Raw genomic sequence first — 27755 nt, 5'->3', positions numbered from 1 at the left:
TGCGCTGTGGCCAGGGAAGGAGTGAAGACAGCGAGGATGAGGACGGCCACGCAGCCCGCTGCTGTCCCCTTCTTCCCTCGACGGTGGCAGCCAGACGCAGCCTCACAAGCAGGCTCAACACAGCATTCCAAGCACATCAGTGGAAGCCTGTGCGCCCGCATCCTCGCGTGGAGGCGGGGTGAGAAGAGGAAGAGAGGGTGGCGGCGGCGGCGGCGGCGAGGCCAGATGGGGTCCATGCATGGGGCAAGGGGTCGGTGCAAGGAAGAAAGAACAGAATCTCCAGCAGAAATGGAAACCACACTCATTAAATGACTTCGGGAAAACCTTTAACCTACCCACTTGGCTTCTCCAAGGGAGAAATTTTGTCTAAAATAATTTTTTTTTTTTTTCAGGGCTGCGCTCAGGGCATATGGAAGTTCCCAGGCTAGGGGCCAAATTGGAGCTGCAACTGCTGGCCTATGTCACAGCCACAGCACAGCTCATGGCAACGCCAGATCCTTAACCCACTGAGCGAGGTCAGGGATCAAACTCCTGTCCTCATGGATACTAATTGGGTTTGCTACTGCTGAGCCACGATGGGAATTCTCCAGAATTTGAAATCATTTTATTTTATTTATTTATTTATTTATTTATTTTTTTGGTCTTTTTGCTATTTCTTGGGCCACTACCTCGGCATATGGATGTTCCCAGGCTAGGGGTCTAATTGGAGCTATAGCCGCTGGCCTAGGCCAGAGCCACAGCAACGCAGGATCCGAGCCGCGTCTGCAACCTACACCACAGCTCACGGCAATACCGGATCGTTAACCCACTGAGCAAGGGCAGGGATCGAACCCGCAACCTCATGGTTGCTAGTTGGATTCGTTAACCACTGCACCACGACAGGAACTCCTGAAATCATTTTAAACTCAAGAGCATTAGGTCAAGTTGGCAAAAATTGTTAGACCACCTAAACCCCCCACCAGGTAGCAGAAACTCTGGATAAATTATTGAGCTGATCATTTCTTAGAGAAGGCATATTAATATTTGTAGCTCTAACAAAAACACCTGTAAAATAACAGATGATCAAAGTTGGCAAAACCTGAAAAACTGCTTATGATCAAGAGACCTTCTCCCCGGGTCACCAAACAGCCAGACTTTCTTCTGGCTCTGTGCCAGGCCTACTGCTTGGAATCAGGGATCAGAAGCGTCTGATACAAAAGCTCACAGATGTTTCTGGAACTGGAATCTGACCTGCTCCTCTGTTGTTTTTCCTATTTGAATGGAGATTAGAGTCTTATTGGACCTGTTCATATCCTTTTAATTTCCTCTTGAAAATTAAAAAAACAAAACAAAACAAAACAACCTTTGCCCATTTCTAACTCAAAGCATATTTTCTTTTTCTGGCATCTAAAAAGTAGATTTTCTCCCCTCATCAATCTCCGGTGAACTCGACTAGATGCTTCAAAATCCCTAGTCGCACATTTCTTTTCTTTTTTTTATTCTTTTTTAAATTTCTTTTTGCCATTTTCTTTCTTTTTGCCATTTTCTCTCATGGCATATGGAGGTTCCCAGGCTAGGGGTCAAATCAGAGCTATAGCCACCAGTCTACGCCAGAGCCACAGCAACACAGGATCTGAGCTGCGTCTGTGACTTACACCACAGCTCATGGCAACTCTGGATCCTTAACCCACTGAGCAAGGCCAGGGATCGAACCCGCAACCTCATGGTTCCTGGTCGGATTCAGGAACTCCACCTAGTCGCACATTTCTGACTCAATCCAGCCTTCTAACATGTGGCTGACCATCGCAGCACCAGAGTTTGGGGGAACTTAAAGCTTGGTCACAGAGTCATAGATCTGTGTCCTTCTGAGATTCCTGCTTCAAAATATCACATTAAACTAAATACAGTTTTTCCCAATCAGAAATCTTGGCCAAATAATAGCTTGTAGACGTGAACACTGGACATAGGGCTCTCACAGAGGTCTGGAGGACAAGCCCAGGGTCAGGTCTAGCTGTGCGATCACAGGCCCTGGGCCTCCATGACACAGGGCAGTGGCTGAGATCGGAGGGCTTCTCTGGAGCAGGTATGAGGCTGTTCTGGGTCTGTAATTGCTGCTGCTTCATAAGATTCTAGGCATCACCTGTCCCAGAGCAGCCCCCAGGTTCAGGGCTGCTCCCCAGTCCCAGAGCTGCTCCCCAGTCTCAGCGCTGCCCTCCCAGTTTCAGAGCTGCTCCCAAGTCTTGGAGCTGCCCTCCAGTCGCAGAGCTGCTCCCTAGTCCCAGCACTGCCCCCAGGTTCAGGGCTGCTCCCCAGTCCCAGAGCTGCCCACAGTCTCGGATTTGCCCACAGTCCCAGGGCTGCCCCCCACATGCTGCCAGTGTTCTTACATGAAGAGGAAATGCAAGGCTCAGAAGCACCAGGCTTGCCCCCCTTGCAGACAGGAAGGTGGGCGTTTGGCAGGGATGGGAGGCAGCCATTTCTGGCGTGTTGCACCGTCTGAGAAGGGATGGGACGGTCTTCCAGCCTGGAGGAGAAAACAGAAAGCAGCAATAAATACGGGTAGTTAGGAGATATTTGATTGCTGGCTACTGCGTAGCATTGCAAATACAGGAAACAGAAGCACCTTAAAGTCTTTTGTTTAACAAATATTGACAGACATTAAATCTCTGTAAGAGGAGTCTCCGTCATGGCACAGAGGAGACGAATGCGACTAGGAACCATGAGGTTGAGGGTTTGATCCCTGGTCTCTCTCAGTGGGTTGAGGATCTGGTGTTGCCGTGAGCTGTTGTGTAGGTTGCAGATGCGGCTCGGATCCCGTGTTGCTGTGGCTCTGGCGTAGGCCTGCGGCTACAGCTCCACTTCGATCCCTAGCCTGGGAACCTCCCTATGCTGTGGGTGCGGCCCTAAAAAGACAAAAAAAAAAAAAAAAAAAAAAAAAAAATCTGTGAGAAACAAGGACGTGTCCTTACGTCACTCGTGTTAGCTCTTGTGCATTTACGGTGAAATACGGTTTATTATGTTTCCAAAACACACAACTGCATCTTTTGGCTTTGGGTGACATGGGAGCATAACACTTCAACCACAGAGTTTCAAGGACCAGTCTTCTGGGTTTTCCTCCAAGGATGAAGCAGATTAGCCAAGGGATGAATTCAATCCGAAAAGACATGTCACGTCAGCTGTGACAACAGGCAGAACAAGACGTGCGTACTCTCTGGTGTGCTACCTAATGGTGTGCACAGGGCCTGATGCTGGCCCCTGGGTCGGTGGAGACCCCTCCATCCAGCAGACACGCATCAGGAGCCTGCGGGAGACAGGGGGTCTGGGTGAGAGCATCACAGACAGCAGACAGGATGTGGGGTGGCACCTTGGGTCAGCCTGCACCCCAAGGAAAGTTCTTCAGCGAGCCCACAGAAGTAGGGCACTCACTCCCCTTCAACAAGGGGACATGAGCCACCAACTCCAGCAAGGGCTTGGTGGGGACACACCATGGCAGCATGCACCAGGCCTGCCTACGGTTGGGCCCCATGAAAAGGCTGTTCTCGAATGTCAATTCCAGTAGCAAAGACAGCCAGACACTTAAATGCCCTGTGAGGCAGGAAAGAAAGCCTGTGTGTGTGTGACCCAGCCAATCCTAAACCCTCGAATTTGCAAAAGAAGGAAGGTTTCCTGGCAGAGGTAGCTCCACCAGCAAGGTGAAGAGACCAAAAAAAAAAAAGCATATACTTATGCTGTATTGTCATAGAAAGGTTTAAGGCACCATTAAAAAAAAAAAAGCAGGCTGAAGGGTACAGGGTGTTCTGGGGAGTTTGGGGCTTTGAGGACCAAGGCTTGGGGGGCAGCCAGGGTTTGATTAGATTCAGTCCCTAAGAGAAACAGGAGTCGCAGAAATGAGACTCCATGACGACGTGCTAGAAAGATCACTGGGTTGTGGAGGGCGGACCGGGGCAAGAACGGTCAGGAGGCTTTGCTCAGCTCGGGAGAAAGAGGTGGCTCAGGAGGGCAGAGAGGAAGGACCAGAGCCAGGAAAGCAGGTGGGAGGGGGGGGCTGGGTGGCCCTCGGGATGGGATCCTGGCGCGTGTCTCTTGGGGTATAAATGCCATTCGCTGAAGCAGGGGGCTCAGCAGAGGGTGTTCATACAGGAAATGCTGCCTTGGGGGTGCTGGAGGGACACGGCTGGCACCAGGGGCGTGGGGGCGAGTCCGGGCCGAAGTGAAATATCTAGGTGTCAGCTGAGCATACTGGGAACCAGAGAACCAGCAAGATGGGAGGGGGAGCTTCCAAGGCCTGCAGAACTCAGCAGGGCAGGAGGGAGAGGCTGCGAGTCGGGGACTGGCCCACAGTGGCTGAGGGACGGAGGTGGGAGAGTGACCAGGCGTGGGGTCAGCAAGAGCAACTGCGACAGATGCCGAGGGTCCTACAGGGTCAGAAACTAGGAGGTCACCCATGTGACAGCATCACTCACTGAAGACACCTCCAGGTCACGTGGGCTGCAAGGGGACAGGAGGATGGGGCAGGGAAGCAGCCAGAGGGCCAGAGGGCGAGGGAGCCCAGGAGACAGGAGCCTGGTGAAGATGGAGCGAAAAAGGTGCTGAATGAAGGAGTGGAGTTTGGGCGGTGATGGGTGAGTGGCCGGGCAGAGAGGAGATGCTGGGGTGGGGGCACCTACACTGCACAGGGGCGACTGTGGTCCTTATTTTCAAGCTTTCTTTTTTCTTTTTCTTTCCTTTTTTTTTTTTTTTTTTCTTTTCAGGGCTGCACCTGCAGCATATAGACGTTCCCAGGCTAGGGGCTGAATTGGAGCTGCAGCTGCCAGCCTATGCCACGGCCACAGCCACACCAATAGGGGATCTGACCCATGGTCTGTGACCTACATTACAGCTCACAGCAGTGCTGGATCCTTAACCCACTGAGCGAGGCCAGGGATTTTTTGATTTTTTTTTTTTTTTTTTTTGTCTTTTTGCTATTTCTTTGGGCCACTCCCGCGGCATATGGAGGTTCCCAGGCTAGGGGTTGAATCGGAGCTCCAGCCTACGCCAGAGCCACAGCAACGCGGGATCCGAGCCACGTCTGCAACCTACACCACAGTTCACGGCAACGCCGGATCGTTAACCCACTTAGCAAGGCCAGGGACCGAACCCGCACCCTCATGGTTCCTAGTCAGATGCGTTAACCACTGCGCCACGACGGGAACTCCGGGATTTTTTGATTTTAAGACCAGTGGTTATCATAGAACAATACAGAATGTCCTGCCCTCCTGAACCCCTATTAACATTGGCTACTTTTCACTCTTTTTAAAATTCAAATATAAACATAACAAAACAACTTGGGGAGTTCCCCTTGTGGCTCAGCAGGTTAAGAACACGGTGTCCACAAGAATTCGGGTTCGATCCCTGGCCTTGCTCAGTGGGTTAAGGATCGGGCATTGCCGCAAGCTGCAGCTGGGATGTGGTGTTGCCATGGCCGTGGTGTAGGTGGTAGCTGCAGCTCTCCTTCGACCCACTAGACCAGGAAGTCTCATGTGCCACAGGTGCAGCAGTAAAAAGAAAAAAAATTCATACTTTAAAACAAACAAACAACAACAACAACTTGGGATCACCATATGTGGCCTGCAGGCTAGATCCACACTATTTTATAATTTGCTCTTTCACTTAGCTATGTTTCGAGAGGCTCTTCTTATGGGTTAAATATTCTTCTGAAACATTATTTTCAACACTATTTTGTGCGGCTATATAATTTAGCCAGCCTCCTACTTTGGACATTTAGATTATTTCTCATTTTATTTTTTAAAAATAAATAAATGTATTTATTTATTTTGCTTTCTAGGGCCACACCTGCAACATATGGAAGTTCCCAGGCTAGGGGTTGAATTGGAGCTGCAGCTGCTGGCCTCCACCACAGCCACAGCAAGGCCGGATCCTTAACCCACTGGGCGAGGCCTGGGATTGAACCAAGTCCTCATGGATCTAGTTGGGTTTGTTACCGCTGAGCCACAATGGGAACTCCCTATTTCTCATTTTATAAGTAATGCTTCAAAAAAATACCGTCATCTATCTATCTATCTATCTATCTATCTGCCAGTATCTGATTACTTCTCAGCATTACAGCCTAGGAGAGGGAGCAGTGACTGCAAAAGTGCCAGCGTCTGGAACGCGTGTCATGCCTGTGGTCAGTGTCCCCAAGATTACGGAGATTCTTGATTTACCTACACTCCTGGCAATGCTGGATTATCAGAGGGGGCTGGTTGCACGTGGAGATGTAGAAACTTTTTTATTTTAAGCGGCTGACCTGAAGATCCCGAATGGTCACTTTAGGCTGGCGTGGGGTACCCCAACACTCAGCAGTCACCTGCTTACTGCCTTACAGCCTCTGTCTCTCCCCGTTACTAGGGGCTCACTCTGTGTGCTTCTGAGGGCACGAACCACATTGTTTATTTTTGCACCCCTAGCAATTGGCACACAGAAGCGTTATAAAGTTTGCTGAATTGGCCCGATGCAGGGAGCTGGTGGTGGGACAATTGCTTCATTAGAGTGGGAAAGCCCATCACTTCAGGCAAATGAGGCGCGCTCGTTCCTGGCAGGGACCACTTCCGCAAGTCAGGGGACCACTTGGAATGGAAAAATGTCCTCTTTTTCCTCTTTACACGGTAGAATATTTGACCCAAGAATGAACTTTGCCCATTGGTTAGATCTTATATTTATTATTCTCTTTCCCCTTATCTCTGATGAAATACACTTATGTTATTGTTGGCCTCTCTGTGAAGCTGAGGTTTTCTAAATAATTTTAGAAGTTCCCACTGTGGCTCAGCAGTAACAAATCTGACTAGCATCCATGAAGATGTGGGTTTGATCCCTGGCCTCGCTCAGTGGGTTAAGAATCCAGTGCTGCCGTGAGCTATGGTATAGGCTGCAGACGAGGCTCAGATCTGGAATTGCTGTGGCTGTGGTGTAGGCTGGCATCTACAGCTCTGATTTGCCCCCTAGCCTGGGAACTTCCATATGGCACAGTTGCAGCCCTAAAAAAGACAATATAATAATAATAATATAAAAGTAATTTTTAAAATGGTGATTCAGTGTCCTCTTCCCATCTCAAGCCAGATAAATTGTATTAAGTCCTGTTACTACTTCCACTCAAAAAGATATTATATTTATAGACTGGATTTACTAGTTATTGGCACTTGCTATGTTCTGGATCAAAAAAAAAAATACAAACTCCCTCAGATGCAAATGATATTTGGGGGACAATTAGGCGGTATTTGTATACTATATAAAATATACTATTATTAAATATAATATAGTGTATACATATACTCTACAATATTAAATGTTAACTTTCTTAGGCGTGATACATGTGGTTAAGTAAAAGGATATTCTTAGGAGATGTGCGCTGAAAAGATACCACCTTATTTCAAGCGGTTCAGTGTGTAAATGTTATATTATGCAGAGAGAGAGCGTGAGAGAGCGTGCAAGCAAGAGAAAGAGTGCAAACGGGGCAAAATGCTAACAGCTGGCAGCTCTTCGTTGTAATATTCTTTCCACTTTTCCATAGGTTAAAAAATACGGGTTGTAGGTTTCAGAGAAAAAGGCATGATAGTAGTTTATACATCAATAATTAAAAACAAAAACCTTGAAATATGAAGCACACGACGACTAGTTCTGAAATCAAACAGATCTCAGAACACGGTATTTACAGCTCAGGTCCCAGATGGGCAACCAAACCCCACCCGCTCTGCGTGCTGGGGCTCCGGGTCCTCCCTCTGCACACAGAGACCTACAAGGGCCGGCATTTCTGTGTTTTGTTTGTTGCCGAATCCCTGGCTGCTCACTGCAAACCTGGAAACAACCAAACTGCCTGGCTACGGAGGATAACTAAGTAAAATACGTCACACTCATTTGAAATGTTTCATGGCCCACGTTTACTAAATGACTAAATGTAGGGTTTTCCCCTGCTCTCTGTAACTCCCTCATTTGCACCTGTTTCTGTCCAGACAGGAGAAGAGGCACCCAGACCACGGAAGAAGTTTCTCCCTACCCAAGCTGGGCTGCCCAGCCTGGGGCTCCCCTGGAGCCCTTGGGGGTCAGGTTCCCAGGTCCCCAGGGAGACTAGAGGCTCTGGGTCACCAGACTAGATTTGTTTACATAAATAGGAGCGAGTCTATAAAGAATGAATAAGGCTTGGCAGCCAAAAATGCATACAGCTGCTTTAAAAAGTCATCTAGAAAAAAGCTGATGCCATTTTATGGAGCCAGTCCGTCCCAACAGAGGGCCTGGTGCTGCAGAAAAGAGCACGAGTCTGGGGAGACCTGCTATTCTTTCTGGTCTTTTCCTTTGGAATCACATTGGCCCAACACCAGGCTCCTCCTGAATCGAGGCTGTAAAGCGGTCCTTGGAGACCCTGAAATCCAACCTCTTTCCTTTCCAAAAATCCGCAAAAGATACATAATAAAGAGATAAGTGCTTTTCAATATGACCATTTTATTTTGAATTTTAAAATACATACATCTTACACTGCGGTTAATCACAACAAAGCTTAAGAAGGTAAATCCCCGCTTCCTTTAGCCCGGACTTACGCTGGGTACCCGGTCCTGTGGCCCCCGGGGGTGACGGGCCGGTGCAGGGGCTCAGGGCCACCCCACTGCATGCCCGCCGTCCCTTTCCGCCGCGCCTTCCCCGTGTTGGTCATGATCTGGTGGAGGCAAAGAGGAAAGAGGGCTGGAGAAATTAATTTACAGTAATAAGAGGTTTTGCAAATAAGCAAGGAAGGATCACCCCAGATTATTCAGATTAAACAGAATATTTGGGGAAAAAACCCTCTAGGTTTGCATATTACACCATTTAGCAGTATACATTAAAAAAAAAAAAAATCAAACCATGGAAAAAAGGGAAGAAAATAGTTGAAAATAGTAACTTGTGGAGTTCCCCTTGTGGCGCAGCGGAAACAATCCAACTAGTAACCATGAGGTTGCGGGTTCGATCCCTGGCCTCGCTCAGTGGGTTAAGGATCCGGTGTTGCCATGAGGTGTGGTGTAGGTCACAGACGTGGCTCGGATCTGGCGTTGCTGTGGCTGTGGTGCAGGCGGGCAGCTACAGCTCTGATTCAACCCCTAGCCTGGGAACCTCCATAGGCTGCGGGTGCAGCCCTAAAAAGACAAAAGACAAAAGAAAGAAAGAAAGAAAATAGTAACTTGTATCTCTGGAGAGGGCTAACTTCGAAAGTGAGAAGGAAAAAAGACAAATAAATTTGGTTTCATAAAAAAAAATAACATTTCCACATATGCAGTATTTTAAAGACAAGCCAGATTAACTGTAAAACAAAAAAACTAGGAAGAAATATTTGCAGCATATTTAACAGATTAAAGGGTAAAATTTTCATTAAAGAAGGCGTGCTTACAAACCAATAAGTAAAACACTAAATAGATCATTGGGTAAAGAATTCAAACAGACAAGTCACAAAATAGAAAATATCACCAGTAAAGAGAGGAAGAAAAAATAATCGGCTTTACAAGTAACTAGAAACTACAACTTTACAAAAAAGGTATCATTCTTTAATTATTAAATGAGTGACAAGTAAAGAAATGATTCCATCCATTTCTGACAATAGTTTGTCAGTGTCATGGAAGTTTGAGACTTTCTTTTGGAGAGTATTTTGACATGTATATCAAGAATCAAAAATGTTCACATCCTCGCGTGTTAAACCCCAGAGAAAGAATCCAAAATATGGAAGATGCTGCATAACTGAAGCTGAGGAGTGCCCGTCGTGGCTCAGCGGAAACGAATCTGACTAGCAGTTATTTGGGTTTTTCTAGTATTTGAGGTAGGAAGAAGAGAAAAAGGGCCAGCTTCCTCTGGGAGAAACTCACTATTTTTCGAGTTTTCTACACTGTGGTTATATTATGTTGATAATTAAGAAAAATTGTTTAAAAAAGAAATCACAGTAAAACAGGTGAAATCCGAATAAAGTCTGTGGATTGTACCAGCATCAGTCTCCCAGTTTGATACCTGCTACAGGCCCCACTGGGCCAGTCCCAGCTGGGTGGCCCGTGCACGAGGCCTCTAACTTTTTCAAAGTCCTGCGAGTCTATAATTATTTCAAAATAAAAGTAAAACAAAAATTAATTGGAGTTACATCTTTAATCTCTGGATTTTTGCTGAAAAGTTATTTGGGTTTATCTAGTACTTGAGGTAGGAAGAAGAAAAAAAGGGCCAGCTTCCTCTGGGAGAGACTCACTAGGCCTCCCAGCGCAGTGGCCAGGCTGGTGGGGGTGGGTGGGGGAGGGGGCTGTGAAGGGGAAGGCGGACAGGAGGGGGAGGGGGCGCTGCCCCTTGGAGGTAATGAAACATAATGAAGCTTTCCAAATAAGAACTAAAATGCAGTTTCAGAAGTTCCTGTCATGGCTCAGTGGTTAACGAATCTAACAAGCATCAATGAGGACACAGGTTCGACCCCTGGCCTCGACCAGTGGGTTAAGGATCTGGCATTGCTGTTGAGCTGTGTGAGCTTACAGACATGGCTCAGATCTGGCGTTGCTGTGGCTGTGGTGTAGGCCGGCAGCTGTAGCTCTGATTAGACCCCTAGCCTGGGAACCTCCATATGCCATGGGTGCGGCCCTAAAAAAAAAAACACCAAAATGCAGTTTCACCTGCCTTAATATCTCTTGTGAAATTTGCAGAAGGCGGTCATTTTAACTGCTTCCTCACTGACTTCCTTTCTGTCCGCTGTCCCCATCTAGAATCTAGAGTCAAATTTACATGCCCTCCCCCCTCACCAGAGCAGGCCCCTTAAGTCCAATATCCAATGGTACCCGAGGACCACGTGAGCCTTCTCTTTTTCCCTCGTTTTGCCAGGCGGGACACCCAGGTCCTTCCACGGGAGGCGGAGATAAGAAGGCGCAGTCTTAAGCGGCTGGAAGAGGGAGACAGCGAGGGTGCAGGCTGCTAGCCCCCTGCCTCCTCCTGCCCGCTCCTCTGTCCTTCCGGGCTCCCCCCTCCCAGTTCCTCCCAAATCCTCTCTTCTAGAGGAGAAAGAATACAACACTGATGTTTGAGAGGGTTCTAGCCTTTGGGAAACGCTGTCAGCCAACCTAAGGAGGGTGGCCTCTGTCCTCTCCAGGGGGTGCGGAAACTGGGCAGGCCCCTGGGGAACAGGTTGGTGAGGGCCCAGCATGACTGTGTTAGGCGCTCAGTGCCTCAGACCAGTGCTTCCCAGAGGGCTTGTCTCCCGTGCACCTCACAATCCCCCGAGCCTGCGGGGAGCACAGAGCAGCCCACCAAGGCTCCAGGTCCTCGGGGAGCCTCTGCTGCAAAGGAGGTGGAAAGATCTCACAGGGTATCTACCCATAACGTGCTGTGTGTGGCGAGGGCCTTCAGGGCTTCTTGGGAGAGAAGAGCAAGGGTTCCTGACAGCTCCCTGCTCAGCAAAGGGACGCAGCTTCCATCTGTGTGACAGATGGAGACTGTTGGAAAAAAAGGTTCTGCTACTAAAAAAACCAAAAAACAGAAAACAAAAAAACCATATTTAACCACAATCAAAAAAAAAAAATGCAGCATATGATTTAGCGGAATGAAATTTATTCAGTAGTAAAAGATGGTCAACACATGTCAATTTCGGTAAAAAAAATTCCCATTTACTAGTTTTTGAGTATGGGTGAATCACTTAAAGCAACTCTGATGTGCTATAGAGCAGTATGAGTTTTTGTAAGAAAATCCAGGCATACAATGCGTCTGACACACGGAAAACAAGGGGAAGCTGGAGACACCGCTAGCTGTCCATGCAATACTCACTCTCCCTTTCTTGACCAACAGCACGCTGACCTTGTTGGCACAGAATGTGTCTATTTAAAAAATACCTTTCCAGGAGTTCCTGTCATGGCTCAGCGATTAGCGAACCCAACTAGCATCCATCAGGATGTGGGTTCAATCCCTGGCCTTGCTCAGTGGGTTAAGGATCTGGTGTTGCCATGAGCTGTGGTGTAGGTAGCAGACTCGGCTCAGATCCTGCGTTGCTGTGGCTCTGGCAAAGGCCGGTAGCTTTAGCTCCAATTAGACCCCTAGCCTGGGAACCTCCATATACTGTGGGTTTGACCCTAAAAAAAAAACTTTCCAGACTCCCTTGCAGCTAGGGGTCATGTGACTGAGTTCCGACCAGTAAGAAGTAAGGGGAGGTCTCCAGACGGAGCTTCAGGAAAACCCTGTAGAGAGAGAGGATGGATCTGGCCGGCCTGCACGGGTGACCTTCCTCCTGACTTTATTATGGGTTTGTGCCAGGAGCTACAGCCATCATCTTATGACAAAGAGGCAGCAGGCCTGTGAAGGAAGGGCCGCTGCACCGATTCTGAGCTCCTACAGCCCCACCAGGACCCCAGCACTGTGGTCACAGGGTCATATGTTTTTGTAAAATTTGCAAAAGCAGCATGTTTTAATTGCTGTCACTTAACGCTGCTGTTTCTTTCTACTGCAACCTCCTCTGTCACACCCCCGTCAGGGTGCTGGCATGGCCAGAGGCAGCTGGAGTTCGGCTAAGAGGATGCTGAATCTGGGTGACGTGTAATTGGGGTTCAGCGGGAAACATTTATGATTCCCAGTCACTTCTGTGCACAGCCACATAATCGCCAGCTGTCCTGGTGGAGAAGGGGCTTCTGGGAATTCCTTATGCTGAGTATTTATGAAGAGTTAGGGTGCAAGAAAACTTGAAATGCTCCCAGATCTTCCGGTTTTTTTTTTGAAAGAAATCTGAGGATGGTTTTCTTAAAGTTGACAACAACCCGAAAAACTAGCAGTATTACCGAAAACTCAATGTGAAGCTGAAAGAAAAATGTCTAACCGATCACTAATAAGAAACGTAATTGGATTAAACATAGTACTGGAAGGTCTGACAAGTGATAGGTTCCCAGGAGGATGGAGTCAGACCCCCACCCCCCGAATGTGGCTGCTGACCTTGGAGACCTGCTGCGGACAGGGGACATGGGGACATGGGGACAGCCCAGCACATGGTCTACACCCTCTCCCACAATGGGGAGCAGCGGTTAACCACCTACAAGGACTAACTGCCCTCTGTCACAGACTCGACCCCCTACCCCTCCCTCGACCTCCCTCTCCTCCTCCTCCGTCCTTCCTGCCACACGTTCCCGCCATGAACTCCATCCAGCCACAGATTCCCGCCACAGAGCCGTTATAAGCCCAGCACCTCGTCGCAGTCGGGGCTGGTGCCATCTGCCGCTCGGCCCGTGCCCCTCGGATGCCCTCGTACGTCTCTCTTGCTTTACCAACCAGGCCCTGCGCGTTCCTCCCTCGGCAAACCCAGCAACTAGTGCCCTTTTCTTTCTCTGTAGAAAATATTAACTTGTTCCCATGTGTAGAGGTAATCAGAGGGTTTCAAAAACATTGGGAAAGAAGCCTCTGAGGTGTGCGGCAAGCAGCTGGTTAATAAAAACATTAGTTTTTTGTGTGTGGTATCTGTCAGTTCTTAAACATTTGCATTTGACGGATTTATTTTCTCCTTCTCATGCTAACTGCTTCCTCTTACACTTAACTTTGTTTTCCTCTGTTTGAAAGAAGGCCTCCAAGGAGTTCCCACTGTGGTGCAGTGGGTTAAGAACCTGACGGCGGCAGCTCGGGTCCCTGCAGAAGGTTCAATCCCCAGCGGGGCACAGCGAGTGAAAGGATCCAGGGGTTGCTGCAGCTGCAGCTGCGGCTTGGATTCGGTCCCCGGCCTGGGAATCTCCACATGCCACAGGGATGAACACAAAAAGAAAAAATGCAACGTGGGGTGGGGGTGGGGGGAAGGGCCCCCCCCCGAAGCCTGCGGACTGGAAGTTCCACGCAACCTGGATCTTCTCTTCTTCCTGATGGGCTGGGGGCTGATAAGGCTGGACTCTGCTGTTTGCGGTTGAGCGCAATCCCGACTGACAAGGAGATGAGATACAGAGATGGGGGGGAGGGAAGGCAGGGAACCATCTCTGGGCGGGTAGAATTATCATCGGGTTGTTTATACTGTGTTTACTCTTGACTTTTCTGCAATAAGCATACATTTCTTTTGTAGTCAGAAAAAAGAATTTCAGAAACACACTGAAAAAGAAAAGGATTTGGAATAGTTGCAGGGGAAGATTCCCCCCACCCCACACCCCGCGTGCCTGTTAGGTTGTGTTTTCATACGTAAGAATGTGGACTTTTAGGAGTTCCCATCCTGGCTCAGTGGTAACGAACCCGACTGGTATCCGTGAGGAGGCAGGTTCGATCCCTGGCCTCACTCAGCGGTTAAGGAGGTGGCGTTGCCGTGAGCTGTGGCGTAGGTCGCAGGTGCAGCCTGGATCCGGTGTTGCTGTGGCTGCGGTGTAGGCCGGCAGCTGTAACTCCGATTAGACCCCTAGCCTGGGAACTTCCACATGCTGCAGGTGGGGCCCTAACAAGACAACAAAAAAAAAGACTATGGATTTTTAGTTCCAACTGATGTTTCAACTGTGAACTGGAGTTTGGCGCTTGCCATCGGCCTCTACATGGAGTAAAACATGAGCCACGGCAGCTGCTGACCTGCAGCCCCCACTGAGTGGAGCTCAGGCTGGAGACCAGGCGTGAGGCCCTCTGTGCCCTGGGAAAACTGGAAGAACAGGCCTTCAGATTGTCAGGTATCTTCAGGAGAAGATTTTAGGAGCCCGATTCTTGCATCTCCTCATATCTAGAAAAACACTAAAATCCTTCCACGATGACTAATGTCTGGGACTAGCGGCACCTTCGCGAGACCAGCCGCAAACTTCTGCAAAATGTGAGCTTGGCTGCAGGCGCCTCCCCCTTCCCCTTTAGGACTTAGATCCGGATGGTTCCCCCCTTGCCTCTTGCGGGCATATCTCAGAGCTACCTGAAATACTGCCTCCTGCGCTGTAGTTAGTGGACAAAACAAAAGACGTCACCGAGGTCACTGGTGAGAACAGCCACTCCCAAGGGTGGGCCAGGGAGCCCCGAGGGAACTCAGAAAAGCGTATCACAGGAATGATTCCAGGAAGCCCAGACCTTTCCGTCTCCCCACAGAACTGGTTTTCTGTAAATTGTCTGTAAATCTTTGGTTCTTACCACCTCCCTATTGTTGCAAAAACTCACCTATCCTAGCTCCCCTCGCCTCCTCGGAGCGGTTTCTTGGGGCTCCCTGAGATGCCGTCTCCCCGCTTAGGTCCTAATTTCACCCCAAATAAAACTTAACTCTCAACTTTCAGGTTGTCTTATTTGCAGTCGACGCAACTGTCAGAGTGAGGCAGAACAGGAATAGCTGACTGAAAAGTGTGAAAAGAAAAAAAAAATCCCAATGTGGAGATCAAATTTGGAAAAAAAAAAAGGAAGGAAGGAAGAAAGAAACAGAAAAGAAAAAATTGGAAACTGAGGCCCTTCCTTTTCTGGTTTGGGTTTTTGCTGCAGGTGCCTCAGGCCTCTGCCCCGGGTCCGAGGTGCTGGGCCCCGCCCCTGCCAGCTGCACCCACTCCCTGTGCAGAGGCCCCATTAATCTTGAGGTCTGCCCAAGTGGCAGGGTTTCCACGGCCCAGACTCAGGCTCCAGAACCTCCGAAGGGAGTAATGAAGATACAGATTCCTGGGAGTTCCCATCGTGGTGCGACGGAAACGAATGCGACGAGGAACCATGAGATTGAGGGTTTGATCCCTGGCCTCGCTCAGTGGGTTGAGGATCTGGCATTGCCATGAGCTGTGGTGTAGGTTGCAGACCTGGCTCGGATCTGGCGTTGCTGTGGCAACAGCTCTGATTAGACCCCTAGCCTGGGAACCTCCATATGCTGCGGGTGCAGCCCTAAAAAAAAAAAAGATAACCCCCACAAAAAAAAAAGATACAGATTCCTGGGGCCAGGACTCCTGCTTTAGGAGATTTCTGGAAAACTAAACACACTTGGGGAGAAAGACAGTGTGGAAAGGAAGTAATTAGCATCGAGAACAGGCACCCCTCCCCCAAACTGAGTTTATGCTTAAAAACTAGACCACACAGGAACCGTCAATAGAATGCAGGCCCCTGGAAGATGGCAGGTCTTCCAGGAGGCGGCCTAGCTTAGGGGTAAAGAGTGAGCAGGCTCAGAGAACACTCGAGAAGGCTCCTCAGCCTGGCTCAGCCTTAGCTTCCTCATCTAAAATGCGATACTAGCTGGACCGACCCCACCGTCTGTTGGGAGGATTAAACAGGTGGAATCGGATGTGGGAGCCCTGAGCGCAGGCCTTGGCCTAGGACTCTGCCCGATTAATTCAAGACACGCCTGCGACTGCTGTTGAAGGAAACCAAACAGTTTAAACGGCAAAAGAAAAACAAAACCCTGAGGTTCTGTGATAAATATCTATACCTCTTTAACCACAGTGACAAAGATATTTAAATCGGGGCCTTCTTTTTTTAAGGAAGAATTGAATGATAATCTGGGGGAATACAGATGATTCTGAAAAATTCAGAAATAACCAAGCAAGGAGAAGCCGGCAAATCATCAGTCCTGACCTGCTGCTGATCACGGCCTCTTCTGAAGAAGAAGCACAAAACGCTGCTGCTTTTCACCGGAATTAGGAGTAAATGATACGTCTGCTGGGACCACCACACGCTCAGGCAAGCCTGTGCCAGCGTCCGGAGTGCCCTGTGATCATCAGCATCTTCACGGCCTGGGCACCAGAGCTTGCACTTGGGAGGGTGAGACCGCCGTCAGTGCGGCCCTGCAGGGGTCCGGCCAGAAATGCCCAGGGGCGGGGGCGAGCCACTGGGCCCAGGAATCCTGGGAAAGGCTTCCGTCCATCCCTGGACACCCTGGCAGCCGCCCTCCCTGCACCTCCACCCACCCCCACACTAGTAGCTCACTGCTGTGTAGGATAACTCTCCCGGGATTAGGGTAAGGACGGAAGGGCTGGGGCCTGGACTATTTTTAAGCCACCTTCAGTGGTCTGGGGCTTTGAGAAACCCGGGGCCAGCGCTGCCATCACAGGACGATACCCATCAACCCACCGACCCCTCCTCGCCCGTACAGTCTTATCTGCCCTGGGTCGAACCATGGAAATGTCTGGAAGATGAGCGCTTGTCAAACTTTCCCGGCATTCTGTTGTGTGATAGGCAAATGGCACAGGTTCAAGGCACATTTTCTGAATACGACTTTCACAAAGGTCCCCAACTTCCTGCTGACCTTGAACAAGGTATCATGGACCTAGTACATCAGGATGGGAGGAGCGAGCTGGGATTTGGGGGCGCCCATGCCCTCATGAAATGCAGCACCTTCTCTCTCTGCCAGGTTCCCTCGTTTCCCTAAACAGTTGGCAGGTGTGAGCGCACAGCCCCCGAGGCAACCACCAGAGCCAAAGGTGGGCAGGTGAGGGGAGCTCAGGGTGCTGGCCGGCTGGCAATTTCAAATCAAGACTGGGTGACTGAGGGCAGCTGAGGAAGCCTGAGGAACAAAGAGAGCAAAGTGGGGAGTGTCCGTATAACCTCAGCGGTTGCCACTCAAACAGTAAGTTTTCTTTTCCTGTCTTTTGAGAGCTGCACCCGTGGCATATGGAGGTTCCCAGGCTAGGGGTCAAGGTGGAGCTGCAGCTGCAGGCCTCCACCACAGCCACAGCAATGCAGAATCTGAGCTGAGTCTGCAACCCACACCACAGCTCATGGCAATGCCAGATCCTTAACCCCCTGAGCGAGGCCAGGGCTCAAACCTGCGTCCTCACGGATACCAGTCAGGTTCATTACTGCTGAGCTCCCATGGGAACTCCTCAAACAGTAAGTCTTCTAGTAAAACGTGAGACCCCGTGGCGACTGGTACAGTGGGTCGAAAGGTGGCCCCTAGCCGCTTTGTCCATGTGCCAGCCCCGGGGCTTGTGAATGTGGCCTCGTCTGGATAAAAAGTCTTTGCCTGTAATTTAAAGACGGCTCCTGAGAGGAGATCATCCTAGAGCAGCTCTAATCCAGTGACAAGTGTCATCGTAAGTGACAGAGGAGACGGTCCCGTGGACATGGAGGCAGCGTGTGAGGTTCCGCAGCCACAAGCCAGTGAAGCCCCCAGACGCTGTGAGAGCCAGATTCCCGCCTCGAGGCCTCGGAGGCGGCTGTGCTGCTGCCTGACTGCAGAGGTCTGGCCTCCAGGACCGGGAGAGAACACGCTTGGGTGGTTTTACGCCGTCCGGCTTGCGGTCGTTTGTCACCGCAGCCGAGGGAGCTCTAACTTGGTCTTGGCGTCCACGTGACAAACCCTTTCCATGCTTCATTCGCCGCACTCACGCTGCCACTGAAAAGCGACCCCGACGACAGAAACGAACACGTGCGCAACTTTTCCAAGTACTTCCTTCCGGGAGAACAGGACCTCTGCTCTGAGGAGATGGGAACTGCCTGCTCCGGTACAATGACACCATTTTCAGATGCCCTCACGCCAGGGCTGCTGGTTGATTTGAAAGCTCTGTCCCCTTTGCACCTGGCCGACTTGCACGATTAAACTGGTTGTCCTGGCAGGTTCCACACCTTGTTTTCGTTGGTGCTGTTAAACATCGTCCCCATATCTGGAGTTCCCGTCATGGCGCAGCAGAAATGAATCCGACTAGGAACCATGAGGTTGCGGTTTCGATCCCTGGCCTTGCTCAGTGGGTTAAGGATCTGGCGTTGCCGTGAGCTGTGGTGTAGGTTGCAGACGAGGCTTGGATCTGACGTGGCTGGGGCTGTGGCGTAGGCCAGTGGCTACAGCTCTGATTGGACCCCTAGCCTGGGAACCTCCATATGCCATGGGTGCGGCCCTAAAAGACAAAAAAAAATAATCTTCACCACTTCGATATAAGATCTCATTTCATCGTGCAGAGGCGCTAAGTGCCTTTCAGCCGAGGGGCCACATGGGGGCTTCGGTCTGAAGAGCCTTGCCGACCCTCTCGTGCGGTGGTGTCTGTGCCAAAGCCCCACGGCTGGGGGCCGGGTTCTCCACAGCTTCGCCGCCACCCTCCCAAGAAGCCCCAGCAACCTGCCTTCTTGTCCCCCCCATCGCCTGCCACGAAGCACAAGGGCCTGGCCTTGAAAAGGGACGGAGCACAGGCCTTTCCTGACAAAGCCAGTGCTCTTCCAACGGGAAACAAAGGCCCAGTCAGGGCTCAAGACTCCCATCAACAGCCTGGAACCCCGCGGGCCTCACTTTTGGCCCTTCTCGAACACCTCTCCGCCTGACCTAATGCAACGGAGCCTCCGCGGTCAGGTTCCTTTGATCCTTGAGTCATTCCTAGGGACAGTGACAGGCTACAGGCAGCTGACCTTGTGCAGGACTGGGGGTCCGGTGGTCACCCAGCCTCCTAAGTCATCTCCCCTCTTTGACTCTTACCCCCTAGCCTCTTCTCCACAAGGCGCCCAGGGTGAAGACAGGTTAAGGGAGTAAAACCTAAGTCAAACGGAGCCACTCCCCTGCCCTGCACCTGCCCGCGATTTCCCAGCTCATGGAGAATAAAGCCCAAAACCCTCGCCTGTGATGCCCTCACCAGTGGGCCTCTGGCTGCCCTCCAACCTCAAGTCCTCCTGGCACAGACTGACCCCAGCCTGGACATTTCCCGAATGAGGGGGAAGACCAGGATGGGGTGACCAGGAGACCAGTGCCCAGGGCGAGGGAAGATGGCCTGGACGGGGGCAGCAATGGGAAAGGTCAGGTCTTGCTTTCTTTTTCTTCTTCTTTTTACGGCTGCACCTGTGGCATATGGACGTGCCTGGGCTAGGGGCTGAATCAGAGCTGCCGCTGGATCTGAGCTGCATCTTTGACCTACACTGCAGCTCGTGGCAACGCCAGATCCTTAATCCACTGAGCAAGGCCGGTGATTGAACCCACATCCTCACAGATACCATGTCAAGTTCTTAACCCCTAAGCCACAAGGGGAACTCAAGTCAGGTGCTTTCTGCTTCTACCTGCCCCCATAAAGGTTCACGCCACCGGCACCCGCCATCTTTTTCCTGCCCGAGTCACCGTCTTTGTAGCCAACTGTTGAGAGCCTGGCTCCCAGCTCCAACACCAACCTGCCCACCTTGAGAGGATTTCAGGGCCCATGAATCTGACCCAGTCGACCATTAGCTTCAAAATTCCAGGAGTCCTTTTGAATATGGCCTTCGCTCCTGTGTGCTCAGCTGTCCATCCCAGGGCTTCAGGCTGGATGGGTCCTTGTCCCTTGCTGCTGTTCCTGCCTTCAGAAGCCTCACACCCCAGCATCTCACCTGCTCACCCGTGTGCTCTCTCATCAAGGTTTCACGAGACACTGGCAGGCCCTCGATGCCCCATCCTCTCCCCGCCAACCAGCAGCTCCCCCGACTCACACCCTTCCTGGTCCAGCTGGTGAGGGGGTAACGAGTGGCTCCCAGAGCACTACGGCCATCGAGGAGCTCAAATGACAGCCCCTCGCAGGTGTGTGCCTCCTGGACTGACCACTCAACCCATCCTGAAACATCCTTGCTTCCTGTTTTCCGTGGCACTGTACTCTCCTGGGCCTCCAGCCTCTCTGTCTGTCTGTTCACTTTCTGTCTGTCCCCCGCGTCCTGACGTGCTGGTGCACCCCCCCCCCGGGGGGGGGCAACCTCATTGCTCTGATGGCTTCAGCCATCATCTGTGTGCTGATGGCTGACAAACCTGCTGCCATCTTCCCTTCTCAGGGACAAGGCATCCAAAAATCAAGATGCTGGACAGGTGGGAGTTCCCGCTGTGGCGTGAGGAGAACACCAGCATCTCTGCAGCGCCAGGATGGAGGTTTGATCCCAGGCCGGCACAGTGGGTTAAAAGATCTGGTGTTGCCACAGCTGGGCTGCAGGATGCAACTGTGGCTCAGATCTGATGCCTGGACTGGGAGCTCCATGCGCCATGGTGGGGGTGGGGGCAACAAAAAAGAAGAAGAAGAAGAAAAGAATCTGGACAGGTAGATGGTTTCTACTAAGGATGGGCTACCTTTGGATGTTCTGGAGACTCTGGTGCACCTTTTAGTTACGCTCTAACCACCTTCTGGTCACACGAGGGCCTGTTTAGGACAGTAACTCAGGCCTCTGTGAGCTGCAGGGCCCCCGGGAGCAAGTTGGCTACCACAGAACTTCTCATCAACACGGTAGCGTAACAGATCAAAGCAAACCCGTGTGTGTGTTATTGCAGACACTACATCCATCAGTGACCCATCTCTCCTTTCTATTTCGGGGTCCACACCCGCGCCGTGTGGTACTTACTCCTAAGTACTCCGTGGTCAGAAGCTTCTCGCCTGAGAGTTCTCCGAGCTGCGGCTGGATCAGCTCGTCTTTGTCCAGATCGGCTTCCATAGTGTCGTGGTCCTCCTGTTGCAAAGGAGACATGGGGTGGGCGCTCTGGACCCCGGGCTGCAAGTTCCCAGAGGGCGGCTCCCCATGAAATGGCAAGGCCTTAGCCCAACCGCAGCAGCTCGCGGCTTTGCATCTCTGCCCTGTCTTTAGGCAGCTGGGCGCCCAGTGAGCCCTTCCTCGGCCACAGATGGGAAAAGTTCAGCAAGACACTCGACGGTCTCTCTTAGTCACAGTTCTCAGAATGCTTTTCTCTGCGAGGTCCAGCTACCATGTGAACAGCCAAATCAGCCAGCCTACAAGTAACTATTAACTACACATGCACGGGCCTGACAGGGGATACAAAACTATGTTATAGGCCTGCTCTTCTCATGCGGCTTACAGTCAATAAGAAGACTCAGCAAAAAGAGGTGTTTGGCTTCTGGGAAGATGGAGCATGCCGGGAGGCATGTTTCTACAATATTTTCTGAGCCTCTTGGCTCCTGTTTTCTATGCTGAAAACTCCATCTTGTCCTGCCTGACTTTACCCCATATTCCTGCTTGAAAAACAGTCGCAGTGCTGGCAAATGACTTAAGCTTAAGAGCAAAGACCTAAAGGCATAAGTTATTCACGTGGTCAGCTGCATGAGGACATAATGCATTGGTCTAGACACGCTGGACCTGTGCAGACAGGCACGCCGTTTGCACAGCATGACATGTCTTCTCAAGAATAAGAGGAAGATGAGCTTCATGGCCCCAAGGGGTTTATGAGGGGTTGTTAGCAGGATATGCATCAGCAAGGAGAACCAAGGTGCAAACCTAGGCACACTGGGTTGCTGCAGATAGGCATGCCCTTTTGTGTTTTGCGGAAGCACAATGCTGGTTCTCTAGATGTTATGCATAGATAGCTGACGCCAGGCTTCCTCAAATGCTAATGATTGTTAAATGCCTAGAGGTCAGAGTAAAAGCTTAACCATCTACCAGCTATGTGACTTTTAAAATAATAAAAGAACTTTTAAAATAATAATAAAAAAAACCCCTATATCCTGCACCTATAGCCCCCTTCTCACTTGACATAATCCTAAAGAGCGCAATAAAAGCAGTGTGGTTTGTTGAAGCGGTGCTCTTGGTCCCTGAGACCTTGAGTCCCCCAGTTCCCACCTTTAATTAAGATAAATGTCTCTGTGTCTGGTTTTATGTTAACTTTTTTCCTTTCCCAGCACCCGTTCTTCAGCCCTCGCCTGCTGAGCTGGTCTCGGCAGGAGTGGACATACTTTTCCCTGTTCCTCCCACTAAGTACAACCCAAAACACTGGACATCACAGACACAACAAACATAAGAGACCCTGGAAGACGGAGAGGAGGAGGCGGCCTCGAGGGTCTCCCAGGACACGGGAATGAAAGCTGGCGAGCCCCCTGGGTTTGCTCTTCTCCTTAGAGATATGCCAGGCTAGGAGCTGAAGAAGGCAGCTACCCAGAAACAGGACTGGTGAAGACACAGAAGTTCCCCCGAGGCCTGCTCCCTGCAGCCAGAGAACCTGGAACCATGGAACTTTCAGACACTCACCGAACACCAGGGAAAACACCCGCCCACAACCACACCAGCAAGAGCATCAGGGAGCATAGACTTCTCCACTCAATGTCCCTGCTGGGAGACATCAGAGACAGACACAGAGGGAGGGGAGTTTTGTCCCTGCTGGGTGTCATGAGGTGAGAGTGGAGACCAAGTGGGGAGCACACACTCCATGCCCACCTGGCAGTAATGAGATGTCCGCCCCCCACCAGGAATGGTGTCAGAGGAAGCCTGGTGGAGAGTCCAGACTTATACCACTGCCATGGTGCACCACGTTTGTGTGGTGTCTCAGAGGCCATGTGCGGAGCCGTAACGAGGCAGGGAGCTGTGAGTGGAGGCCTGGAAGGGATCTAGAAAGCCTGCCCCTGTCCTGCAGTAAAGGAGTCTTCTCCCTCCCCTTCCCCCACTGGCTACCCACAGCTAACAGCAATGAGGAGTCATTCCTGCTCCCTGCCAGAGCAGTGTCAGAAGAAGCCAGGTAAAATAGAAGGTTTAAGTAAGACCCAAGTTCCATGTATCTATCTAAAATAGCCAGGTTTAAATAAAAAATCACTCATCATACGAGGAACCAGGGTTTTCTTAAACTGAATTAAGAGACAATCAATAGATGCCAACATCAACATAACAGAGATGCTAGAATTATCTGACGGAAATGTTAAAGCAGCCATCATAACCATGCTTCACTAAGCAAGCCCAAACATTGTTGAAACAAATTAAAAAATGGGAAGCCTTAAGAACATAGAAAAGGAAGAATGAAGTAAACCCAAAACAAGCAAAAGGAAGGAAACAATAAAGAGCAGAGCAGGAATCAAGGAAAAGGAAAACAAGAAAACAACAGAGAAAGGTGGAACCAAATTTTTTGAAATTACTGATGGAATTGTCAAATCTCCAGCAAGACTGACAAAGAAAACATAGACATAAATTACCACTATCAGGAATGAAATAGGAGATACCACTACAGACATCAAAAAGATAATAGGGGAGTTCCTGTCATGGCTCAGCAGAAACGAATCTGACTAGTATCCATGAGGACGCAGGTTTGATCCCTGGCCTCGCTCAGTGGGTTAAGGATCTGGCATTGCTGTGAGCTATGGTGTAGGTTCCAGATGTGGTTTGGATCTGGTGTTGCTGTGGCTGTGGCATAAGCCAGCAGTTACAGCTCCGATTTGACCCCTAGCCTGGGAACCTCTATGTGCCATAGGTGCAGCCCTAAAAAGACAAAAAAAAAAAAAAAAAAAAAAAAAAGATATTAGAGACTACTAGGACCAAATGTAGTTGCTAATTTGACACTTAGGTAAAAAACACAAATTATTACAAGCTTCTCAGATAACCTGAAAAGTCCTATAACTATTAAGAAAATTGACTTCATAATTTAAAAATTCCCCTCAAAGAAATCTCCAGGCCCATTTAGTTTCACTGGAGAATTCTACCAAACTTTTAAAAAAGAAGTAACACCAATTCTACACAAGGTTTTCTAGAAAACAGAAGGGAAGGAATATCTCTCAATTTATTTTATAAAGCTAGTATTACCTTGGTACCAAAACCAGACAAAGATAGTACCTTTATAAAAAGAAAAATAAAGGCAAATATCCATCATGGATAAGGCTGCAAAAATCCTTAACAATCAAGTTAAAGGAAAAAGGAAAAAAAAATCCTTAACAAAATACTAGCAAATAGAATAGACAAATAGATTAATATACTATATAAGTTATAAACAACGACCAAGTGGAGTTTGTTCTAGTGATACAAGCCTGGTTCAATATTTAAAATGTAATCATTGTAATCCTCAAGATTAACAGGTATATGAAAAAAATCACAATCAACTATAATAAAACTTTTTTTTTAAAAAGAGAACATTGTTAGACGGGATTAAGAGGGCGGAAGAGACGGACTGGAGCTCAACTTCTCTCATAAAAACAACAAAATTACAACCAAATGCTGAGCAATCCTCAACCAAATGGACTGGAAACTTTCAAAAAGACACCCTCCTCCAGAAGACAAAGAGGAGGCCACATCAAGGCAGAAGGGGCTATTACGTGATATAAGCAACCCCATACCTCCTGGGTGGGAAGCCCCACGGACTGGAAAGTAACTGTATCACAGAGACGCACCTACATGGGTGAGGGTTCTAAGTCCCATGTCAAACCCCCATGCCTGGGGATCTGGCACTGGAAGAAAGAGCCCCTGAAGCATCTGGCATTGAAGGCCAGTGGGGCTTGTGTGCAGGAGCTCCACAGGACTGGGAGAAATGGAGACCCCATTCTTGAAAAGTGCACACAGACTTTCACGTGCACTGGATCCCAGTACAAAGCAAAGTCTCCGTAGGAATCTGGGTCAAACCTGACTGCAGTTCTTGGAGGATCTCCTGGGAAAACAGGGAGTGAATGTGGTTTGTTGTGGGGGAAGGACATTGGAAGCAAAGCTCTTGGGAATATTCAGCAGCGTGCCTTTCTCTGGAGGTGGCCATTTTGGGAAAATCCGGCCCCATCCATCAGCCCTGAGAAGCCCCAGACCAAACAACAATCCAGGTGGGATCACAGCCCCACCCATCAGTAAACAGGCTGCCTAAAGAACCCCCAGGCACACAGCCACCTCTAATTTCACCCAGAGACAAAGCCCCACCAACCAGAAGGATAGGAATCAGTCCCACCTACCAGTGGGCAGGCAGCAGTCCCTTCCATCAGGAAGCCTACAGCAAGCCCCCATACCAACTTCAGCCACAAGGGGCGCAGACACCAGAAGTAAGAGAGGCTACAATGCTATTGTCTGCAAAAAGGTCACCACACCAAAAACCTATACACATGAAAACACAGAGAAGTATAACTCAGATGAGGGAGAAAGAAAAAACCCCAGAAAAACAGCTAAGTGATCAGGAGATTCTTAGCCTCCAGGAAAAAGACTTCAGACTTGATGCTGAAGATAATGCAAGACACTGGAAATAAACTGGAGGCAAAGATGGATAATTCACAGGAAACACTGAGCACAGAAATACAAGATACAAAGCTTATGCAAGAAGAGATGCAAAATACAATGACTGAAGTAAAAAATTCATTAGAAGCAACCAACAGCAGAATACAGGAGGCAGAAGAACGAATAAGTGAGGTGGAGGACAGATGAGTGGAAATCACTGATGTGGAACAGAAAAGAGAAAAAAGATTGAAAACAAATGAAGAGAGTCTCAGAGAACTCTGGGACAATGTTAAATGCACCAACTTCCGTATTACAGGGGTGCCAGAGGAGAAGAGAGAGAGAAAGGGACAGAAAAAATATTTGAATTTAGATAATAGCCGAAAACTTCCCTAACAGGGGAAAGAAAGCACTCATTCAAATGCAGGAAGCACAACGAGTACCATATAAAATAAACCCAAGGAGGAATACCCTGAGACATATATTAATCAAACTGATGAAAATTAAAGACAGAGAAAATATTGAAGGCAGCTAGGGAAAAGAAACAAATAACATAGAAGGGAACCCTGATAAGGTTATCAGCAGGCAGATTTTTCAGCAGAAACTCTGCAGGCCAGAAGGGAGTGAGTGGCATGATATACTTAAAGTGATGAAAGGAAAAAACCTCCAACCAAGATTACTTTGCCTAGCAAGGTTCTCATTCAGATTTGAAGGAGAAATCAAAAGCTTCACAGATAAGCAAAAGCTAAGAGAATTCAGCAACACTAAACCAGCTTTACAACAAATACTAAAGGAACTTCTCTAGGCAGAAAAGAAAAGGCTGCAACCAGAAACAAAAATCCCACAAATGACAAGGCTCACCAGTGAAGGTATATATACAGTAAAGATACGAAATCATCCATGTGCAATTATGCTACCAAAATCAAAATTCATGAGAAGAGGAGGGTACAAATGCAGGACACTGGAGATACACTTGGAGTTAAGAAACCAACAACTCAAAACAATCTCATACAAAGGACCCTAAGAGACTGCTATATTCAACCATATGTCAATAAAACAGAAAACCTAGAAAAAACTTCAGAGTAACTGCAAACCGAAATCTACAATTGATACACAAACAAATAAGAAAAATCAACTCAAATACAACACTAAAGATAGTCACCAAACCACAAGAGGAGAGAACAAGAGAAGATGGGAAGAAAAAAGAACAACAAAAACAAATCCAAAACAATTAATAAAATGGCAATAAGAATATACATATCAATAATTACCTTAAATGTCAATGGACTAAACGCCCCAACCAAAAGACAAAGACTGGCGGATTGCAGACAAAAACAAGACCCATATATATGCTGTATTCAAGAGACCCACTTCACTTCTATGGATGCATACAAACTGAACGTGAGAGGATGGAATCAAAAGAAAGCTGGAGTAGCAATACTCATATCAGACAAAATATACCTTAAAATGAAGAACATTTTACAGGACAAGGAAGGTCACTACATAATGATCAAAGGATCAATCCAAGAAGATGCAACAATTTGAAATATCCATGCATCCAACATAGGATCACCACAATATATAAGGCAACTGCTAACAACCTTAAGAGGAGAAATTGGCAATCACACAATAATAGTGGGGGACTTTACCGCCCCACTTGCAGCAATGGACAGATCAACCAGACAGAAAATCAATAAGGAAACACAAGCCCTGAATGAAGCATTAGACCAGAGGGACTTAATAGATATTTATAGGACATTCTATTCAAAAGCAACAGAATACACATTCTTCTCAAGTGCACATGGAACATTCTCTAAGATTGATCATATCCTGGGCTACAAATTAAGCCTCAGTAACTTTAAGAAAATTGAAATCATACCAAGCATCTTTTCTGACCACAACGCTATATGACTGGAAATCAACAACAAGGAAAAAACTGCAAAAAACACAAATACGTGGAGACTAAACAACATGCTACTAAACAACCAATGGATCACTGAAGAAATTGAAGAGGAAATTAAAAAATACCTAGAAGCAAATGACGACAAAGATAGGACACTCTAAAACCTATG

The 27755-nt window shown here is 48.9% G+C and overlaps 1 protein-coding gene across 21 annotated transcripts in view; it reads right to left on the bottom strand.

The window, feature by feature from the left end:
- The window catches only part of ARMC9 (armadillo repeat containing 9), a 170559-nt gene that overhangs the window by 12056 nt on the left and 130748 nt on the right, over positions 1-27755 (bottom strand). For 19 of the 21 annotated variants that reach the window (XR_014830205.1, XR_014830204.1, XR_014830203.1 and 16 more), the window contains 3 exons: positions 21139-21243; positions 8547-8662; positions 2367-2503 (listed from right to left, as the gene is read on the bottom strand). Coding sequence is in view for 14 of the 21 variants with exons in the window: in XM_085000635.1 (XP_084856761.1) it covers positions 2367-2503; positions 8547-8662; positions 21139-21243 (358 nt within the window). In the remaining 7 variants the exon portion in view is untranslated. Of the gene's footprint in view, positions 1-2366; positions 2504-8431; positions 8663-11527; positions 11923-19747; positions 21244-27755 lie in introns of those variants that run through there. The other 2 variants (XM_085000643.1, XR_014830202.1) reach the window with 2 other exon arrangements.

The sequence above is a fragment of the Sus scrofa genome, chromosome 15, assembly GCF_054392235.1.
Source record: "Sus scrofa isolate SSC_HxYL_T2T_F1_AM1 chromosome 15, Sscrofa_HxYL_maternal_Yorkshire_Landrace_v2.0, whole genome shotgun sequence".
Lineage (NCBI taxonomy): Eukaryota > Metazoa > Chordata > Mammalia > Artiodactyla > Suidae > Sus > Sus scrofa.
Note: the sequence above shows the minus strand (reverse complement) of the source record. Positions and strands in the feature narration are given on the sequence as shown.